Here is a 21,570-nt window from a genome sequence, read left to right on the forward strand (position 1 = left end):
CACCGTGCTTTTCTTTTTCCATTTCTCTAGCATTGTTATTTCTAACAAGCAGTTTGAAAATTGTCCTTTATGTTTTCGCCTGGCTGCAGGGTTTTTTAAAAAATGTAGCAGTAGATTTAAATGTAGTGGTTGAATCTTAATGGTCAGTATTTTACCATGCCAAAATATTGTTGTTCATGGGTAAAACAGTAACTCCAATTTGGGTTTAACTATTTAATCCCAAATTTAGCTGCTGAAAAGTAGGAAAAATAGATGTTACCATAATAGTAGACATTAGTTTTTTTTGTATTCTTTTTTCCCCTTTTCCCTTTGTAGGTTGCCATGGGAATTTGCCTGTCACTTGGTGTCTAAAATTTATTCCCAAAACATAGACATTATTCACTTATTTGGATAAAAGTTTCTGGAAAAGCCAAAAATAATTGTTCCTGGTTCCAGGTGGACAAACTGATCCTAGGAAATGTGTTTCCTCTAGACATGAAAATTCCTGGTCCAAATAATTAAATGAAGTCAAATTGACTTCAGTGGATACTTGATTTACTTCAGTGAAATCAAGATTTGAGCCAATGCATTTTTATGAGGCTCACTATTATTATCTTTTCTATATAAAGAGAAAAAGCTCAACAATACACGAAGAACTGTACTCTCATAACAAACAGCAGATAGAGGAGCCGAACCACAGCTGACAAAAATTGTTGATGCTCCACTCAATTCGTTAATCTGCTTATCATTGGAATTTTTACTAGCTGAAGACTTGCAAACTAACTTGTAACTCTTTTTTTCCTTAAATATAGGAAATAATCAGATTCTGTCATTTCCTTGACAAGGTGGCTTTTAACTTCTGGTCAGCAACCCCCAAATTGGCCAAAAATATGATTCTACAATTAACTCCTTCATATTCCAAAATCCTTTTAAAGTATGGGGGATTTTTGTCGGGGGTAGGGGGATAGGAATTGGCACTTTTTTGATAGCAAACCAGTCTCTTTAATGATGATGACAGTTGTAATGACATTGATGTCATTAATGATATAATTAATGATGATGACGGTTGTCATGACATTTTGATGCCCTGTTTTTCTGTATATATCTAGTTATGAACTTTTGTGCTCAGAAAAGAAGGGATTGCCCACTCATTCATTGTTGCGGGTCAGTGCACACTGCAGAGCTGAAAAGATGCCTGGCTTTCCAACACATAGAAATTGTTATATGCTGTACCAAGGCTATAATGGCATATGAAAATAAACTATCAGGAGTCTAGCGATGGAGAAGAAATCTTATACTGTACCAAGGGAAAATAAGCTCTTTAAGAAATGCTGTTGGCATTGGTCTTGTTTACATTAACCATTAACTATGGAGCTTGTACTATGGGAATTCAGTGCCAGCACAAAGATGTTATTAAACTACAAAGCCGCCTGTGACCTACTCATCCATTTTTTAATTATTTTATTTTTTTTATCCCTTGCACAGCGGCCAGATGCTTTTTGTTGCCTGTAGCACCAGATATTAATAAAGTTAAACATTCTCTTGCTGTAACTAGCTATCTTACCATAAACAGCATCTCTCCTCAGATGTGGGTGTCTTAACCGTCCGTCCTTGCGCAGACTGCCAACGATGATTGTAACGCAGGACAGAAATAGCACAAGTCCGATCACTACTCCAGCCACCAGAAGGGGTGAAACAAGTAAACTGGTATCATTGCCGTTTTCACCGTAGCTGGGGAATTCACTGGTTGGGCTGCTCTGGTTCAAGTGAACTTCTGTACAGCAGAGAGAGAAAGAACGTGTGAGTCGTGAAAAGAGACATTTACAAAGTGTGGTTATAGGGATGCCAAAACTAAGGGCTTTCAAAGCCCTAAGAGACAGCCTGAAGCAGAACCATTGTAGAAATTCATGCTCTTAAGGACAACCTATTTATTACACCGATTTCTGGAGCTGTTAGTAACAGACTCTGGGGGAGTCACTCGGCAGTTGTTTCCCTGTTTTTGGCGAATATCCTGCTGGAGTCAATGATGTCTGTTGCATAATGGCAATTTTGATTACTTATTCCTGGAAAGATTCTTTGTATCATGAATTGATGCTGAAAGAAGTTCCATGCACAAGGAGGAATCTGGAAACTCAAAAATGTGGGCTCTGAGCAGAACAGGAATTGCATGTTGTTACTAGGTGTAAAAAGACTCCAAGGTTTTGCAGAGAAAGTTTTGGGTGAGAGTGAAACAGCGGAGCATGCTTTTGTAGCAGAGGGGATGCTTTAGATTGGGGGAGCAGTCGGCATCCCAAGAAACTGATTTGGAGCAGAGGGGGCAAGAGACTCATTCAGAGTGGGATTCTTAGCGTGGCACTGGATTTTCACCAAAAAATCTGCCTTTTTAGTAGGCAGAAGCTTGGGCAATATGGTGGTGCTGTTGGTCCTTAACATCTAATAAGTTGTTGAAATAGAAAACCATCCCAATGAGCCCTTAAAATTTGCTCATTAAAAACCTGAAAATGACTAAACCTAATTTATTGCCCTTTGGGCTCCCCCATATATTTAAACAGTAACCCAAGGATGGTGCCAAACCAGCGCTTTAGTTCGGGCTTTCCTAGTGTTCAAACTGGCTACACACCTTGCGGAGAGTTAGGTTTGGTGCAGTTCTTCTTTCATCCTCCCTCGTTTGGCCTGATACTATGCAAGGAAGGGGCTGTGCGGGCAGACAGACCTGGCCTTAAAACAGCGTGGAAGGACTGTGGTGCAGCGGGCAACCGCAGACTGAGCTGAGCCTAAACCACAACGCTCGTGCGCCTCTGTTCCGGGCAAGCAGATCTACACAGCAACATCACTACTCTTACTTCCACCCCATTTTGATTTTTCAGTTGAAACGCACTCATGTTGTACGTGGCAAAAACTGTAACTGCTTTCCTCTGTTAAAAAAAAAGTATATCCCTAGATGCATTATTTAAGATCAATAATAAATCTGCTTAAGGGAGAAAAATGGAAAATGCAAGATTATCCCAAACTATGAAAAGTCAGAATAACTCCAGTAATTTATTCGCGAGTCAAATATCCTTTTGAGACAAGCTAAAGAGAGAGCATCAGAAGTTAAACAGTGTTTCCTCTAGAGAATCAACCGGTGACAGACGATTATCCATGTGAATTAATTGCCCATAGAGGTATTTATGGGGGATTGCACTGCTAATGGAGGGGAGGTAAATGTCAGAAGTGATGGGAAAAATGATTCAGGATTTAAACAGGGATTCTATCTGCTGAAGTAAAAGGTTCCATATGTTTATTTGTGGACAAAAGTTTGGGCATGCAAATTTGGGCTCAGGTCTTGAAAACAAGTTGCAGTAAGCACCCATTTCCTATCCTTAATCCACAGTTTATAAAAAAACAACCAACAAACACCCACCCATCCACCCACCCCCAAATCAAAAAGAAATCTCCTATTACCTGCTCAGTATCAGACTATGTACCAAGAAAACCAGAATTTTATTGATGCAAGAAATTATTGGAGATGCACATATACCAAGACTAGCTTTCAGATATGGCATGGATATATGTTTATACCTGGCTATATGCCAGTTGAACAGATAAATAATTTGTTTCCTACAGAAACCAAGGCTAACAAAATTTTGCTCTTTTGAATGTTCTGTGAAGTGAATATGTGCTTTTGGAAGTGCAAGTGCTTTTTACGTGGATAGATGTTAGCAGATACTGTTCAGCAACGTCTTCCCCACTCTCTTCCTTTGGGATATACCACTCGGTGTCTTGCAGTCACACTAAGCTTAAGAAGAAGACGATGGCTTCAAGCCAATGTATATTATCATTGGCCAACACTTGACACTGAGAGAACTGACTAGAAATATAAAAAACCTGGGGAATTAGCATGTAGTAGGGTTTTTGTTAATTTTTTTGGAAGCACTTGACTGTTGGCTGAGAATCTTTATGAGCAATTAAGATAGACAGCCAAGAAATGTGCTGAGCTTTTACAAAGCGTTTTATGCCAAAAGAGAAAACTGAATTTTCTGAAAATTAAACTGATTCTGTAGCATTAAATCTAAAGGGTATGGAAACTGTCCTACTTAATACTCTTAGTACACAGAGGTTTCGGGTGTGGGATATGTTTGAGGGGTAGATTCCGCTGATCTTACAGCCCTTGCACTACAACTAAACTTCCTCAAAGTTTACAATTCTAATCGCTTTTCTCACTTGCGCAGTTTTTTTAACTATCTCTGTTGGTAATGTGTCCAGTGTGTACTCCCGCTGGCTTTCCACAGCCTTGCTTTTTCAGATTTTTGCGAAGTCTCTCCTTGAAAGATGCAAGTATCACAGGAGTGCCAGGTAGTTTAAATCATCATTGCTGGGAATTGACACCTGAACTGAGAGTACTGGCGGTAATTTATTGGTAATGTTGGCTGACTTGTAAAGATAGACAGATGGGAAGAATCAACTTTGTTGCCATCGTGACCAGACCGTGAGCCTGGGGTGTGAGGCTGCTCTAAGCGCTGTCAGGCTTGTGGTCTTCAAACTGAAGTCAAGCAGTACTGAAACTGGAGTTGGTGATGAACTTCCTGTCAAGTTCAGTGGGACAGAAAAGAGGCCGCAGCAAGTGCTTTTGGATCTTTTGAAACTCGGACAGCTTCTAACTGATCCTCTTAACAGGAAGGGACTGTCTAAATAAAAGATGACTAGATTTTGGGTTTTTTTTTTTAGTTGTATGTGGAGGCCAGCTGGTATCTTAACACATTGACTATTTTGTAGATTCCTGCGCTGCCACCCAATGTGAGCACTAATATTTGGTCCTATTTGGCTTTATAGGAATTTAACAGGTTAGCAGTGACTTCAAATAGAAAGTACTCTCTCTTATACTCTCCACTTGTACTTGAGGTGTTATTTTTTATTTCAAGACAGCCCATATATCTAGCACATTCTCAGGGCTTCCTTAGCTGTTCCAAATCTTGTCTGTTTTATCTCTTGCTTCTCACCATCATGAATCTTCCTCTTTTTTTATGCTCTTAATCTAATTGAACCCAGTCTCTGGTAAAGATCGCAATATTGCTCTTATTAGAAAGAATGAATAGCTCAGCCTAGTTCCTAAAACAATATGCAGTTGCTAAGCTTCTCTTACGGTATTATTTTCAATTTGACACTGTGAGTGTAGTCCTCCGGACTTTACAGACTGACTTACTACTATGGGAATTGCTCCGGTGACTAACAACTATAGGATGAGACACGATGTTGGTATAAATTCTTTGGGTTTGAATTTTTGGGGGCAAAAGATGTTTATATTACTTTTGGCAAAGGAATGTCTTATAAATATTTCTCCTCTTATCCAAATATGTTGTCTTTTGATAAACTGTACATTTCTGTATATAAAAATGCTACTTTGTTTCCATTCAGAATAGAAGTATCTGGAAATTTATGTAAAGCCCATAAATATAACAGCAATAGCAGAGTGCTAACTTTCTTCTTTTTTTTTTTGAGGTAAGTTGTATTTTTTCCATGAAACTGAAAACTGTAAAGAATACATGCATAAAAATGAATACTTTATATCTAATCCTCTAAGTATGAATTATATTGGATGCACAAATCATTGCTTTTATCCAGTGATGGGAGTTGTGTGACTAACCAGACGCAGCACAAACGGAACGCGCTGGCTGTTTCAGCTGTGAATACAATGCAAGGGACACATATGGCTGAGGGAACACTTCATTTAGAATGAGAGTACTAGTGGAAAATTGCCTACGCTATCCATTCAGTGTTAGACAATAAATTATCCATCTGCAAAATCCCTTAAATGTCACATTATATTATTTTACACAGTGCTCCTGTATCTCAACAGACCGACTTGTAAAGTGACAGACGTAACTGATGAAGGCATAGTACAACTCAACATTTTTGGTGTACATTGTGCTATTTCTCATTCTCATTCACCTGTCTTTGAAGGGACACTTCTTACTCCTTTCTAACTTGGCAGTAACGAATGTTGAAGTTTCAGTTGGGTCAGATCCTGCCAGAGTGGAATGTCTTGGTGTGCAGATGCCTCATGGGAGATTGGTTCATCCAAGATATAGCTTCTCCACTGCTTTTGTGTGCTTGTATCCCAGATGAGACAGAAGGGAAGCACTACATGTAAATGAAAATCAATTCTCTCCAAACTGAAATAGTTGTGGTTTTTTTTTTCTTTTTTTTTTCTGAAGACACATCAGCACTAGTGAAGCTGCAACCGTCTCTGTAATTGATGGGGTTTTCTTTGTTCCCTTTAAAAACTGGAGATGATTTTAAGGCTGGATCTTACTAAGATAACCAAATCTCTTCCCCTGGTTTAAAATCTGTCATTCTAATAAAGATGGTAATTCATGTTATCACTGGTGGAGAGGATGAGACATGGAGTGGTTTTTTTTTCCCAGCCTGAAATGTCCGTGGACAGCTCATGAAGAATTGCTGATGTGTTGTACTGGGAGGATCTTGTGTGCAGAATCCTGCACCTCTGCATCTCTGCCAGCCTCCGTTAAGCCTTGCCCGAGGAGGGAACGGGCTCAGTGATGACTTGCTGAACTAGAGCTGAAGCACGCTGACAGAACAATGTTGTATTACATGTACGCTCTGGGTTAGTACAAGTTGTTTGGGGTTGATGATGTAGCACCTCCTGCTACCTTTAAATTAACAAAGTGTACAGGACTGGAAATGAGTAGGAGGAAGCTCAGTATAGGATAGTGCACAGTATGCTTTGATTTTTAAATAATCACAACAAAGTCTCTCAAACACCAAAGCAATTTAAAGCATTTTTTTAATCGCTGGTTGGAACGGTGTTGGAATATACAGTCTCTTTATCAAGGGGAGGAGATTGACAGATGGCAAGAAGGAGTTGAGATGTCTCACTGAGGCACACAGATAAGCTAAATTAGTGGAATTGATGAAGATTTTGTTGATACTGCCTTTATGAACAGTTCCTATTCAAAGATGATTTAGTCTGGCCAAGAGTGACCAATTGGATTCTGCACTTGCTGCTGTACTGTGAAATAAGGCCCTGCCTGCAGCTGCTACCTGGCTGCTATCACACTGCTTATTTCTGTAGCTCCCAGGCAGGAGTTCACAGAATGAGTAAGGCGGGTGCATTACAAAACAAGCTGAAAAAGGTTTTGGATCACAGGTGATGGCTTTGCACAGAGCATCACTGTAGCAAGGGAGAGAGAGATATTATTCAAGTCATTGAATGCAAAGGCCCCATAGGACATAGGAGCTAAATATTTTTTTTTTTTTTTTTTTTTTTTTTTTTAAAAAAAGTCTCCATTGGATTCAAAGCTGTTCCATCCGGATCCTGAGGAAGGTTGGAACCTCCCACTTTGGCTAGGTAAATGCTAGGATGTCATCTCCTTATGGGACTTAAGTTGGTTATCCCAAGTATACATCAGGAGCCGCTTCACATCGAAATCCAGCTTGTATTTGATTTACATTTATACTTTGTTCAGCTCTTATTTTTGTCCAAACAATCTTGCCAGTTTTAAACGGAACGGCAATTTAACAAGTTATGATTTTTTTTTAACCTTTCCAATCCCTAAGTGTAGTGAATATATTAAAAAAAGTCAGTAATTCCATAAAAGGAAAAGCTTATGAAAACAGCTCAGCTGAAAATTGAAATCAGCACATTTTCCATGGAACACTTTTGATGGATTTATGATTTCTTCTGACTCCCTGGTTAAGAGTCCCACTTAATGACAAAACTGGAACTGAATGCTCCCTCCCCATTATAAAAAAGAGGAAAATACAGTGCATTTGACTAATTCTGACCAGTTGGATAGGGAAGAAACTAGGTATGTTCTCCTCAAATAGCTTCTTGCAACCTGCTTTTTGTCTTCCTGCAAGACTACCTTCTGTGCCTCTGGTGAAAGAGTAACCTTGGCACACCTACTGCTGAGTGCTCCATCGCATAAGATCTACAGCAGCTGTGATGGCAACTTATTAAGGCAGGAATAACTAGGGACCCAGAAGGACTTAAAAACTGAGTAAGTACAGGGAGTTTATAGGTAGCATTGAAGTTTGGAAGTTGGAAAATTGGTCACTAAAGACAGGGTACGGCAGTGGCTTGTGTCGAGTGCAATGAATTAGGTGGTACTGCCTTAACATCTGAATGCATTGAATGTTTGGGTTCTTGCCCTGTAAAGCAGCTGTACAGTTGTGCAGACTGTCATGCTACAATGCAAACTCACATCTGCATGTTTTTAACGCCAAAAGAATAAAACCACGCAGCTCCCCAGTTATACTCACTGTGCAGCACATTGTTCCTATACTCTGGAGAGACACAGCAAGCAGATAGGAACTGCTGCCTTAGTACGTGTAATAGTTAAATAGTGTTTAAAAGGAACTGGTGATGATGCTAAGAACAGGCAAGGCTGTTGGTCCTTTGCATTTATCTTATTATCTTGTAGCAAAGTTGAGCAAAGGAGTGGAAGAGTGGAATAACTTGGGAAACGTCCTCTCTGTAAATCAGTTTTACAGGAGTCATACGAATAGTATGGGGAAAGGAATTTTCCGTTTAGGAGGCCCAGGAGCATATTATCCTCTCACACTGTGCCCCTGCTACCAGCAGCCCAGGGGCCGCTCAGGCGCCGTCCTCCTGTGCGGTATGCTTTTCTGGTTCGCGCACAGAAATTTCAGCTGCCTCTTAAGCTGCAATTGATATTCAGTAACAACCCTACAGGGATTGCTTCAAACTTCTACCTTAATGTGGCTTGTAAAAGGCATCGCATGGTGTATGTATTCATAGATTAAAGATGGGTTGATCTAGTTTAGCTCATGTATGTTGCAGCTCAAACTTCATCCGCTTACTGCCTGTGAGAGCCCATTAACCTGTGCTTGATGGTAGCTTCTCTTCTGGAATGGTACTTAGTAGTGATTTGACAGTCGAAGAATAAATACGTTTTTGCTGCCAGTTGCTGCAACTGTGACATTTAAACAGTTCCCAAAACCAGACGATACTCATTATCATTTTTAAATTTGAGGTAAAAGTCTTTCTATACAAATGGTTAACTAGTCTTGCCTGATTATTGCTACTGTGGGAGATACTTCAGCGTAATCCCAACCCATATGAATGCCATTAACCAGGCAGGACCCATAAATTTAGACTAAGTTTCTCTGCAGCTCGCATTGCCTCTTTGATCTTTCTTGTTGCATAGTATGTTCTACTCATAATTAAAACCTTTCACTGATTAATAGTAAAAAATCAAAACCTTATTCAGACATGAGACTGTGATAGGCACATTTCAGTTTTATCTGATGCCCTCAGCTTAAAGTGAATTTGGAGCATACTTACAGGTACAAAAGCCGCCCATGACCTTGAGAAGCTCATCCAAGGCAGAAAGGGTGGCCTTTCCTCTGAGATATCTAACTCTGCCTTTTTATCATGTCTGCCGGCTATCAGATAATGACTTTTCTCTTCTTGCATTGACATCCTTATTATAGAGCCAGAATGAATAAGATTGGATCACCAGCAGCCTGCAAATTGAGAATGTCAGAAGCAAAGAGAATGTGGCTGCATAAGGGCTCAGAAAATAAATCTTTTCAGATGCTGTGGCTTTAGGGTATTATGTTGATGTCACAGCAGCATGTATGGGTGCTGTTTCAAATTAACAGGAAAAATCTTCCAATTTTCAGATCCACGGTCTATTTTATCAACATGATAAATACCACTGCAGTGAAACAAATCACTCTGGAAGTATAACAGCCCGCTTTTGTGATGGACAATATATTTCTTCCCCTATTTTCTCATACACAAACAACTTTGAACTAATACAATTTTATAAGTGGGACCCGAACCTATTACTTTTTTCAGAAACTCTGTATTAGGGCTTGGAAATAAGTATGATGAGAATCCTATTTTACCCATTAAAGTAAAGTTACCTTCACAAGCTCAGATCCAAGTTAGGTTGGTAGTGACTTGACTGGAGCAAAAGCAGTAATTTTTTTTTTATTGTGAGAAACTCTGGTATTTTGGCACGTAAGCTTCTCATAGAATTTGGGCAAAAATGTAGCAATACAATAATTTTTCTTTTTATTCTGAGAGGGAAAGGTTTGAAAAAATGTAATTGGCAATAATTCTATATTTTTCCCTCAGCAGTCTGTCTGCTTGAAGTGTGATCGAGATGTCTCATGTCTCCTCTTTAGGAGGTTGAGCTCTGTCTGAACGATATCTGATGTGACCTAAAGAGGTAGCTATAGGGCAGATTACAGCTCATGGAAGATGTACCCCAGGCAGAAAACCTAATATATATTGGGAGAAAAAAACCCCAAAGCCAAAACATTTCACAGAAAAGTTCCATTCTTTACAAACTTTACTTTCCACTTCCACAGAGCAAATGAGAAGGCAGGGATGAAATGCTTGCTAGCTCGAACAGTATCAGTTGGTGAGCAGCTGACTTGTGTTCTGTTGCCTGCTATATGCGTTTATGAATCTGTAAATCAGCTATCCACTCCTGATTGTTATTAAATTGGCTCAAATTGTGAAACTTTTTGAATGATGAAGTTTGGTATTTTCCTTCTGTTGCACTGCACTGTTCAATTGGCTCTGTTAACCAGCATCTTCAGCAAACATTAACCTGCTCACATGATTTGGAACTCTGGAAAAGAGCTAATAAAGGATGATACCTGCAACAAAATTCAGAGATTGAACTACTAACTGAGCTTCAGGAATCATATCCACCTTTTATATACCTTGAACACTCCTTCTAGAGTACTTGTGGCTATGTGCTGCTTCTTATTTAGACTTTTCCTATTGAAATAAACCTATTTATTTTTCCATCCTCATCTCCAGTCTTTTTTAGTGGTAATTACTAAAAAAAATAATATAGAGGAATGATTGGCATTTACTGCTTAGGAAATAATGACAACTGCAATACTGATCCAGCCAGTTATGTAAGGAGCTGGGTGCTAAGATAGAAACCTGCTAAAAAATGCTGGAATCCAAAGATCTTTTTTTAAGAGGTGATAGCATATGTGATATATCTCGGTCTTTCTTTCAAGGTGACTTGAGTTTTTTTTAAATAATTAAAATGGTTTTGCAGTGTTGTTGTGCACTTCCATATGAATTATGGTGTGTATGTCACAAAGTATACAAAACCTATAGCATGACTTACATTATCATTTGTATCTGTAAAAGCTACAGCAGTATCTGCTTTCATAAATCAAGGAGTTTTCTCATACCATTAAGAAGCGATTTCATTCTCTTGGATTTTGTCTGAATAAGATGAGGACTTCTGCTTAGACAGCTGCAGGAATGTCAATAATAGCAAAACAGATATTGATTCTTGGGATGATTTCAATCACCTAGTTTCTTTGTTGCTGAAGGAGCCACCAAAATTCAAGGACACTGGAAATCTACGGAAATTAAATTATTCAAACATTACTGTTTGAAAAACCAGGTGGGGGGAAATCCTGTCTTTAAAATCCCTATTGCTTACCATAGGAGACCTGTTTGGTTAGAGAATTGGTAAACCGGAGTACAGGACTTGCCATACAGCCAGACATCATTCCATATGTATTCTGTGCAGTGTGTAAGGGCTCCCTGGTACACACTGCGTATTCTGTGCTGTCCCGTGTGTACCTTGGGCCGGCAGAGCTGAGTCTGGCTGAAGAGAAGACTCACTCCACGAGGGACTGGGAACAGTAACTTTCCCCAGCTGTTAGGCAGTGGTGGTTCTCCTGGAGTAGCGTAACATTCTGCTGCCTTACCTATCCAGCTTATTTTATAGGTTCCACGTAGTTCCTTCTTATAAATAATATGATGTTGGTTGTTCTTCCCTTTGAGATGGCAGAGGAAGGACTTTAAAAGCAACCCCCCCTCCCCCAAACAAGTGTAGCCTTTAGGAAAGTACATTTACTCACTTTTCTGTATAAAGTGCAGCATGTATATGTGTGTATCTTAAATATAACATATACTTTCCCCTTCAAGTGTAGTTTCAGCAGAGGGTAAACATCGATAGCTGCTAGAGATGAGGTAGTTACACCTTCCTACCTGCTGGGAAGTCAGAAGAGGTCCTGGGTTCTTCCCCAAACAGAAGACACAGGCTGAGAGGGACTGATATTTACAGATGCCATGAGAAGCATCTGTGTGCACTGCACCAGTTTCTCTCCAGGCAAATAGAAGTCTAGGCTGTGGGTATTCCTCCCTGTACTTAAAATGAAGCTATTTACTATTTTCAAAGAGGATTAAAAAAAAAAGAATATATTTCTAAAGGAAATGGAAATGGCCACGTGCATTGTTCTGCATTGCTACTGAATGAGATAGAGTGAGAATAATAACAGAAAGATGCAGAGTAAGGCTAGAACAAGAACTTTGGCTTTTTCTGTGAGCGCGCTGTTTCTTAGATTAGACTCCATTTAAATAATTATATGTTATGGGAAAGTTGATTAAATTTTGAGTTACAAAGGTTTTATAAGTCCCTTTGTAATGAACGGTGTTGCATGTGGGTTAGAACCTCTGCGGTGCCCAGAGTGCCCTTGACAGCGTCTTAACTGGGAATACCAACTGCTTTTAAGGCCAGCTAGTATTTCTGGCCTTTTGAACAAAACGGACCAGAAAATGGTTCAGTCCCAGAAAATGTGTGCCCTGCAGGGGTGGTTCTAATAAGACTACCTAAATGAAAGCTCTTTTAGGGATACTGCCTGGAACAACAGGGAGAGAGAAATACCATCCAGCTTCCACCTTCCTGCAGTAGCAGTGTTCACATCAGAGATGTGCTTTGTGTGTTTAGTCTGATGTTAAAGGTCGCTAACTGTTGTTCTTGCAGTTTATCCCGTAACTGCGATTTTATCTCTGGACACAATTTACTATTTTGGATGAGGCAGAATGACCTTCCTTTGACTGTTAACCCACCATTGCAGAGCAAATTGACCCTCCATTGTTTCCTGAGCCCTGTCTGCATGCAAACCATCCTATATCTCTTTTATTAATATTCATAGTGGAAATGTGCCTGTTAAATTGTTCCCATTTACCCATTAGAGAAAAAAAAAAGAATTTTTGAAAAAAAAGCTATGAGATTCTTGGTGGAGAAACTATAGGTGCTAGTTTCTCCACTAAGAATCTCATAGCTTTTTTCAAAAATTCTTTTGAAATGTAAAATTCTCTTCTATCACCTTTCAAGTGCATGGGCAAATATATGGAGAAAGATATAAACAACTTTGTAGCAGAAAAGGAAGTTATTTCTGTCCCTGGTTATCCTGATCAGACATTGACTGCAAAGCGATTTTCATCTACCTACTTGCTAACAGCAAGGACTCTTACAATTGTTGATTAACAAAAAAGAATCAAACACACACAAAAGAAGAACCCATTCTTCAGTTTCCTCTTATCTACCTTAATTATTCATTTTAACTATGTGCAGGCAGATAAGAGTTACATTGTTAGGCTCATAAGGAGGCCAAGAGGATTCACGTGGTGTGGCCAGTTAAGGTGCTTCTATTCAAATTAGCTGAACATACTTCTTCCCTACCAAAAAGGTATATATTACGTTATAGTCTTGCAATACAGGAGAACTCAGAATGTCCTTCATTATGAGGGCAATGTAAAGAGTTCTCATTAGAGAATTTATCACAATCTCAAAGAGATTGCTAAACTTAGATATGTAAATTGTATGCACCTGCTCTTATGTGGACTAATATTTGCATAAGGGATACTGCTCCTTCAATTCTGGTGCAAATATATGAACATCTTCAGTTTCTTATGCATAAAAAATGAGATTAAAAGACATTCAAAGATTAAAAGCAAGTTGAAATTTTATATTCTTTGCATTAGTAGACAATGGCTTTTTTTGTGAAGAAACTGACAGCATGAAAATAGTTCCTATTTTGTACGACACAGTAGAAATATGGTGTGTGAGCTGGAGAAAAGTGAATGCTATTCTGGAAAAGGCTTATTCACGAAAGTGATATAACACTGAAAGTAATAAAAGGGGAAAAATGGTGTTCCAGAGTTACTAGAGAAGTATCGAATCCTAGCAAAAATACAATGGGATATGTGTTGTCTGTGCTGGACACTATCTTAGTAAAGACCTTGCAGTTAAAGACTTGGGGAAAATCCCTTCCAACAGCAGTAGAGTCACAGAGCTTTGAACAGTAGTAAAATCTCGGTCCTCTCCTGTGCAAATGTGCTGTGGCTCTTGGAGCGGACCAAGTAACGACAACTATGATGGAACCCCAGGGCTGGAATTCATGTTTTACCCCGGTGATCTCCACGGGTCACCTGTGCAAGGTCTGGTGAGACACACGGCTGAAGTGTGAGGCCTCCACCAAAGCTCACCTGCCTGCGGGAGTGTTGGCTGAATGAGGACCAAGTGAATGCTAAGACAATATGGAAGCCTCAAACTTCAACTGCTTAAAGCAAGAGCAGTGCAATGACTGATTAATCTGCTGAAATGGAACAAGAATAACCTTAGAAAAGGCATCTGTTTCCTCTTTAAAGCACTTGTGCTTTAACGTAAGAATGAACTCCTCATGGGTATCGTAACTGGAAAGTGAAATATGTAAAAAGCTGAGATGCGCCTCATATTAATTATTAAAAAGCTAACAGTAAGTTTTTGATCTGCTGTGGAGACAAGATGTAAACTCAGAATTACCCTATTGCCTCAAAGCGATTTTGCAATATTACATTACCTTGGAGTAGCAGGTGAACAGCTATTTCTCAGAGTTTGTAAAACCATGGACTTCACAGCATATCCTAAATATAATTGTGCTGGAAAAATGCCCAGCTAGAGGGGAAATGGAAAGTGGATACTTTTTTGATTGTTTTAATTTTTTTTTTGGATCTGAAGTGCCCACTGTCCTGAAGCTTATGGAAAAACATTCAGTAGAAAAGGTTTGAAATTTCTGCATGTATCAACTAGTTCCTTTAACTCCTCATTCTTGTCTTGTACATCACAAGGTATTTGTTGAGGGGTCTGAATCAAGAGTGGTGGGGGTGTCTAGAGACTGTACTACAGTGATTTGTTGTTCAGGACTTCGAGAAGGGAGACATCCTGCTGTCCACTGTAAGTCAGCGAGGGGATGCAGGTTTTTGGATTTGGTGATTTGTGTGGGTTGTTTTTTGTGTGTGTGTGTGTATTTGGTTTGTGGGTTTTGTTGTTTGGGTTTGTTCGTTTTAACTACTGGATATACAGGATTTTATTTTCTGTCCCTTTTTGAACCCCTGCCTTCTTCTAGATAGCTTCTGCAGTGGTGTTACTTGGAGAAATGTGCTAGAAGTGTTAACAAGGATAACCACTATGTTTTCTGGAGCTACACCTACAGCTTTGTCATGTTTAGCCCGTGCATGTTGTCCTACTACAATTTTTTCTAAAAGCCGCACTGAATATCATTCAGTGGTGGGACTTTCACTTTAGATCCTCATGTCTCTTTTGCTGACAGCATATGATACATCATGCTGTTTGGTTTATTAAAATAATTGATGTCTTCATATTTACTGTGTCACTTGTTAATGCTATCTTGTTAAGTCCTTCTGGGGATGAGATCACAGATTTTTCTAACTAACAGCTGCTGCATAGTTTCCTAAAATACCAGATTTTAGGGTTGGGCCAAGGAAGACGGGGCTGATGATAAAACAGATGGCCTCATTGCTAACAATATAGCTGAGCTTGCAGGCACTGAATGGCTGTGAAGGAGGGGACAACCCTGTTGACTGAGGAAGCGTTAAGACTGTTCAGTGAGCTTGTTGGTTCTGAAAGGAAAGTCGCTGCTCCTGTTCATCTCCTGTGTTACTTGGAGAGAAACCCTGTCTGTGAAGAAAGATTAGAGATAGCCTACTAATGCGTATGTTTATTCCTCGTGTTGCCCTTTATCAGTGTTTGATTACCCAAAAGTTCCGCTAAGAGAAACATAGACATATCAACCTTAGAAAATTACTGTGACTGAGATAGAAAGTAATGAACAATGTATAATGCATTAATTTACGATATTTTTCAAGATGATTACTGACTGTATGAATTACGGTCCCGTTTACTCTGATTAATTTAGCACAAGATTTCTTCTTTTACTCTCTCACTGACTATGAGGTAGATATCACTGATGAAGCACGGGTACCCTGTAATTTCTTTTGCACTACTGTTACTCTATCCGAACAATCTTCCATCACCAGCAGTTCCTGAATTGTTAGAGGAGGAATCAATACAGCATGCAGTCAAATTATCTTGTGCACTGGCTCAGTTATCTGCTCATCTCTCAATTATTCCCAAACATGAAATTACAAAGAAGCAGACACTTCACTGAGGCAGGATTCCAAACGAGCAGGGTGTCAGTGAGATGTGCTGGGGGAACCCTGTCTTTTTCAAAACAACATTCATAGCAGTTTTACATGTGCAGGTTTAATGTACATGCATAACGATCATGGTATGAGATCAGATTAATTATCCGTCCATGCAAGTTTCTGTAAGTTAGGAACATAACTATAATCATTATTTGCAAGCTTATTGAATTAGTTTTGAAATATAATTTTTTTGTTATGGTTGTATCTTTTCAATGAAGTGTTTATCTTCACTGGAATTTTGGCAAATTGCTTTTGATCTTAGCACTTTTTATTTTTTTTTCTTTTTGGTAAACACTAAAAGCAATTTTAAGCAGAGACATCTAACTTCGAGGTTTTGTATTGTCTTGAAGTAACAATTTTTAATTCTAATTAATATGTTCCTGTAAAGACAGTATACTTAATCTTCATTGTTGGTATTGAATTACCAGAATGAATGTGGGAGAAGGGTGCTTGAATCTTGGAATAACATGTAGTTGGTCTGTCACCTTTGCTTTAGATGTGGCTTCTTTAGGGTGACAATACCTTCCTGAGTGGGAGGAGGAAATCGTAGAGGAGATGGTAAGGAAACCCTCATCTGTGAGAATGGGATCTTTCTGTTTAGAGACCATTTGTACCAGATGTTTCATTAAGCTTTGTCTAAATAAAAATACAGTCAACTTATTTGCCCAAGTAGTTAACACTGAAGAGCCAATGAAAGCAGTAACACCTCTTCCTTCTGCTCCAGCACCTTGTCTCTGCTTCTTGCATACAACAGCTTGTTTAGGGTGGACAGGAAAAAGCTATAGCAAGTTCAGTCACTAGCCTGGTCAGTCAGGTCAAAGGCTGGGTTAAAAGGATCTTGCCTTACCACAAAAAGCAGTCCTGGCTGCGGGGTGCAATCTGGGGCTCAGGGACGTGGGGAGAGAGGACCGGGCTGCAGCCATGGGCCCCATCAGTATGGACGTAACATTTGCATGGAATCTCCTTCTCTGGTGGGGATGTGGTGACATTTGTGATGAATGTCTTTGAATTAATGGAATATTTCACTAGTCTTATTTACTCTATGAACACTATCCTTTGGATTCTTACTCGAGTAATTTAATATGAATACATCAAACCCATAGAACCCCTGTCTGCCTCCTACAAATGTGTATGTACATATATTATCACAAATAGTTGCTGTGCTATGATCCCAAATCAAGATTAATCTGAAATCAGTTTGCCTAATGTCAGCCTTAATATTAACTTTCACTTATCATCCTTGAATAAAGAGCTCTTCTCATTCTTGTTGGCAATTTCTACTGATAAAAGTAGGCTTTTTTCACTGCAGCTTAGCAGACTGAAGCAAGGTTTTCATGTTTCCATAAAGTGGGAGAGATGCTGACTTCAGGGCATGTTTTGTTTCTGTTTGATGAATGCCAGTTTGCCTGTCCTTCATAACTGCGGAGGAGACAGAGGAGGCAGGCTTCTCGCCCACCTCTTCCCTTCTGATGTGGATGAAACAGTGGCTCAAGGGAGTGGACCGAGAGCAGAACTATCCCCATGTAACTCTGATCCTGCAGGTGCCCCAATTTTCTGAGCAACCTGTGGCAGGGCATTGTGGTTCTCTGTATAGCAGGGCACAGGGCTTTTGGTGGGTTACAGAAGGAAAATCTGTGGACTCCCTTTGCATTGTCTTAGCTCCCCGTTAGGATAAAACAGTGTCCTACGCAGTGGGGAGGAAGGGGTGTTGCTGGACTTTGCCGTGCAATGGACAGCTACACGACTGGACATCTACTGCTTATATAGCCACCATAGTTTTTTCTGTCCTGGTAGAAAAGATGGTGTATCAGGAACTTGGCATCCCATGTCTAAATGCTTGCTCCCTTTTCCAAGGGAAGGCATGGTATTAGTGCTAAAGAGTAGCATGTTACCCAACACCAAATCATTAGGGTGTTCGCATCTCCCATGAGACAAGTCAGTTGCTCAAGCACCGAACAATGAACTGAATGTGCACAATTTTAGAACATCGAGACCATGACCCCTTTCTTTGGCTTTTTCAGTCATGAAATCCCATGCTGACCTCTGTTAGTACAAGTACGATCCAATTTTGTCAGAAGAACGCTTTATTGGGTGCCTACTGCACAGCCCGGCAGTGTTCAAATCGCGTTGCAGTCATGTGCGGACAGATGGTTGCACCAAGGCTGTCAACTGACACACCAATGCGTTTGAGCAGAGTGGAGCTTTAACAGAATGTGTTTCGTAAGTCAGCAACCAAAAGGGCAATACCTTAACTCTGCTCTTCCTTGGACTGACTTGTGATTTAAATTAAACCAAACCGACACTTTCTGCAGCACATGCTCTATGTCGTATGCTCTGTGTTAAGTCATGCTTTAATTCTGCATATTTTTCCTGCACTTTCCATGGCCTGTGGAAGAAGGATGAATTACCAGCACACTGTTTCCTTAAGCTGAGCAATTACTTCTAATGAATATTACATGGGTTATGTGAAGACAGAAAATAGGAAAAAAGACTTGCTATGGAAACGCAGTTTGGTTTTTGTGTTTTTTCTTTCTTGATGCTTTCATGTCTTCTGCAGTTGGGATTACCGTGCTATTTATTCTTTATGATGAAAGTATGGCACTTATGCCTATTAGATTTTTCATATTTTGCTTTATATTCCTTAAAAATTGGGAAATACGAGTAACATTCCTGTACTGTCTTTCTTTTTATGCTGATGATGCTTCCTTTCTGCAGACAATACAAAAATAAGATGTTGCATTATACCTGTCTCGTTCCTGTGTTTTTATCATCACGTAAACCTTCTGTCCTTCTTGTTAACTCATGTCCCATGGAGTTTTTCCAGAATGAGGTTCCTGTAGTGCTTTGCAAAGCCCGTGCTGACTGGTGTCTCCAGCATAGTACTTGGAGCAAGAAAATGTTTAGAGCCCAGCAAAAGCTTGTGGACTGACCTCACTGTATCTTATTGAATTGATGAATCTGCCGTGTATTTTCATTGACTGACCTCTTTGTTTCTGTACCAGTTATGTACTTCTACATGTTTCTGCTGTACTATATCATATACTGCATTCCTAGTATTGAGAATCAGGATTCCTGCAGCAAAGTATGCGTGAAGAAGAGCTAGCTGGCAAGCACAGGGATACACACTTTATTCTCTTGGTATTAAACTAGTTTCAAGAAAGAGAAATGCATCTCTGCACTGCTGACACTGAGCCAACAGTTTCAGTCTGAGAGAAGGAGAGAGAACAATGATATTTGTAATCCCCTGCTAAATGCAAATAAGTTGTGTCTCTCTCTTCTGGAGACTGCTTCCCTGAGTCAGTGGAGTTCATTTACATTTTGGTGACATCTACAAGAATTTTGCCAACGCAGCTTATTACTGCAAACATTATGTCAGTTCTGACATTTCTCTTTCCTGGGAGAATCCCCAGACTGGCTGATTTTGTTCTTAGTAGCAGACTTGCGGCTTCACTAGCGGAGGCACACAGACAGCAATGCCAGCCTCAACCGTTCCTGTCCCTCAGCTGGTAGAGCACCGTTCCCTCAGTTATACCGCCACAACTTGTTATAGCCGTGGTGTGAAGCGCACTGTGTGAATAAACACCTTCGCCACGATTACGCTATTCTGGAAGCAGAACCGGCCCCCTGACCTTGCTCCTAGAGCAGACACAGGAATGGTCCCCAGGCCGTGTGTCCAGAGCAGATGCACAAAGAACTATGTTGACACAACTCAGGAGAGCCACACAGCAGTAGCGGGGCTCACCTGCGAACACCAAGCACATCCGACTCCCAAACACGCACATAATTCAAATTAATCCAGCACTCCTGGGGCCAGACAACTGAATCCACGGAAAACAAAGGCCATCCCTGTAATTGCACTAAAGGTTGTTATAAGGTTGTTATAAAAGGATGTTTAATCTCCAGCAAAGAATCTTTTTTCCTATGTAACTGTTACGGCCAGTGCAGCATTACAAAGATGGTGAAGGACTTATTAGCGCTTAAGCCATGAGCATCATCTAAATTAGACTCTGAACTCTTTAGTCTCCCTTTTCCATAGCACTGGTTTATGCATTCCTCTGGCTCTCCCACGCAGAAGGGTTGAGGGGATTACTTCTACTTCTCTCCTCAGAGAAGGATGTCATCAGGGTTTCATTCATTTATAAACATCATTTACTACTTCTGTGAATTACTGTTGTTTATGAGAATCTCCAGTGATGCTTAGTAAGACAGATCAGGAGAATAGTTTGTTGTCTACCATTACATTTTTTGTTTCTACCCTGCTTATGTATTTCTATATAATATGCAATTATTTGCCACTTTTCTCTCTGGAAAAAAGCCTGGCAGCTATAAACGCTTCTCTTGCAATGTAATGATGTGAACAAGCCTCTTCTGTTAGCTGCTCAGATGAAACCAACCAAATTTTTTCAGTCATGACTTAAGGCATATTTGAATTTAGGATTTCAGGGAGGCTTTATACCCCCTGGCCCTGCAGACTGTTTTCTGTTTGCTCTGTATTTTTCATCTTATTCTCAATTCTACCGCATATAGTGTTTCCCGCTAACTCATGTTTCGTAAAGCTAATGTGCCAAAAAGCTGGGTTCTGCTATGTATTTATAAAGAGACTGTGGACAAAGAAGTTAGGCCGCAGTTCAGGAAAGTGCTTATGTGCATACTTTACGCACTGTAAATGCATTCTTGATTTTATTCATACAAAATTTTCCAATTCAGGGAGCACTGAGATGCATGTTCAAAAACTGTCACTGTTCTACCTATTTCCACTGCGGGAACAGTGTTTGCCTACCTGATGGGCTCTTTTTCTTGTCTTGTCATTTTGAAAGTTTGTGTTATAGAAGTGTTGTTATAGGCATTACTGAAATGTTTTAAAATGGCTTTTTCTGAAATTCATAGACTTCATATTACAGATGAAGGAAAAGGCGTAACAAGATGAGTCTTCAACTAGATTAGTTTCTTGTCTGTGCGTGCGGGTTTAGGGAGCAGCCTTTGGCAGGCTGCCTGCACAGAAACTCCCTTTTAAACCTTAGCTCCTCTTCCTGAAAAAATGCAACCATACAAAGAAATATTTTAATGTATTTCAAAATACAACAATAACACTGATCACTTCTCACTGTGAAATTGAACTAGTAATTTTTTATATCCTATGAAATAATTCAGTATTATTATCTCTGCCTTCAAAAAAGCTGTATTTAGCAGAATGGGGCATTTTCTAAGTTCGTGGGGCAAGGAGGGTCATCGTCAGAACGACTGGCCCATTTCAGGAAGACCTGGCACTGGCATCTTTGCTTGATAGTCCCGGATGATACTCCTTT

The 21,570-nt window shown here is 39.8% G+C and overlaps 1 protein-coding gene across 1 annotated transcript in view; it reads right to left on the reverse strand.

The window, feature by feature from the left end:
- BEAN1 (brain expressed associated with NEDD4 1) overlaps positions 1-21,570 on the reverse strand; it is a gene marked incomplete at both ends in the record, with an annotated part of 60,463 nt that overhangs the window by 15,951 nt on the left and 22,942 nt on the right. Inside the window, one exon of the mRNA XM_082489319.1 lies at positions 1,544-1,753. Coding sequence (XP_082345445.1) covers positions 1,544-1,753 — 210 coding nt within the window. The remainder of the gene's footprint in view (positions 1-1,543; positions 1,754-21,570) is intronic.

The sequence above is a fragment of the Vanellus vanellus genome (genome assembly GCF_965231255.1).
Source record: "Vanellus vanellus genome assembly, chromosome: 12".
In the NCBI taxonomy this organism is placed as follows: Eukaryota; Metazoa; Chordata; class Aves; order Charadriiformes; family Charadriidae; genus Vanellus; species Vanellus vanellus.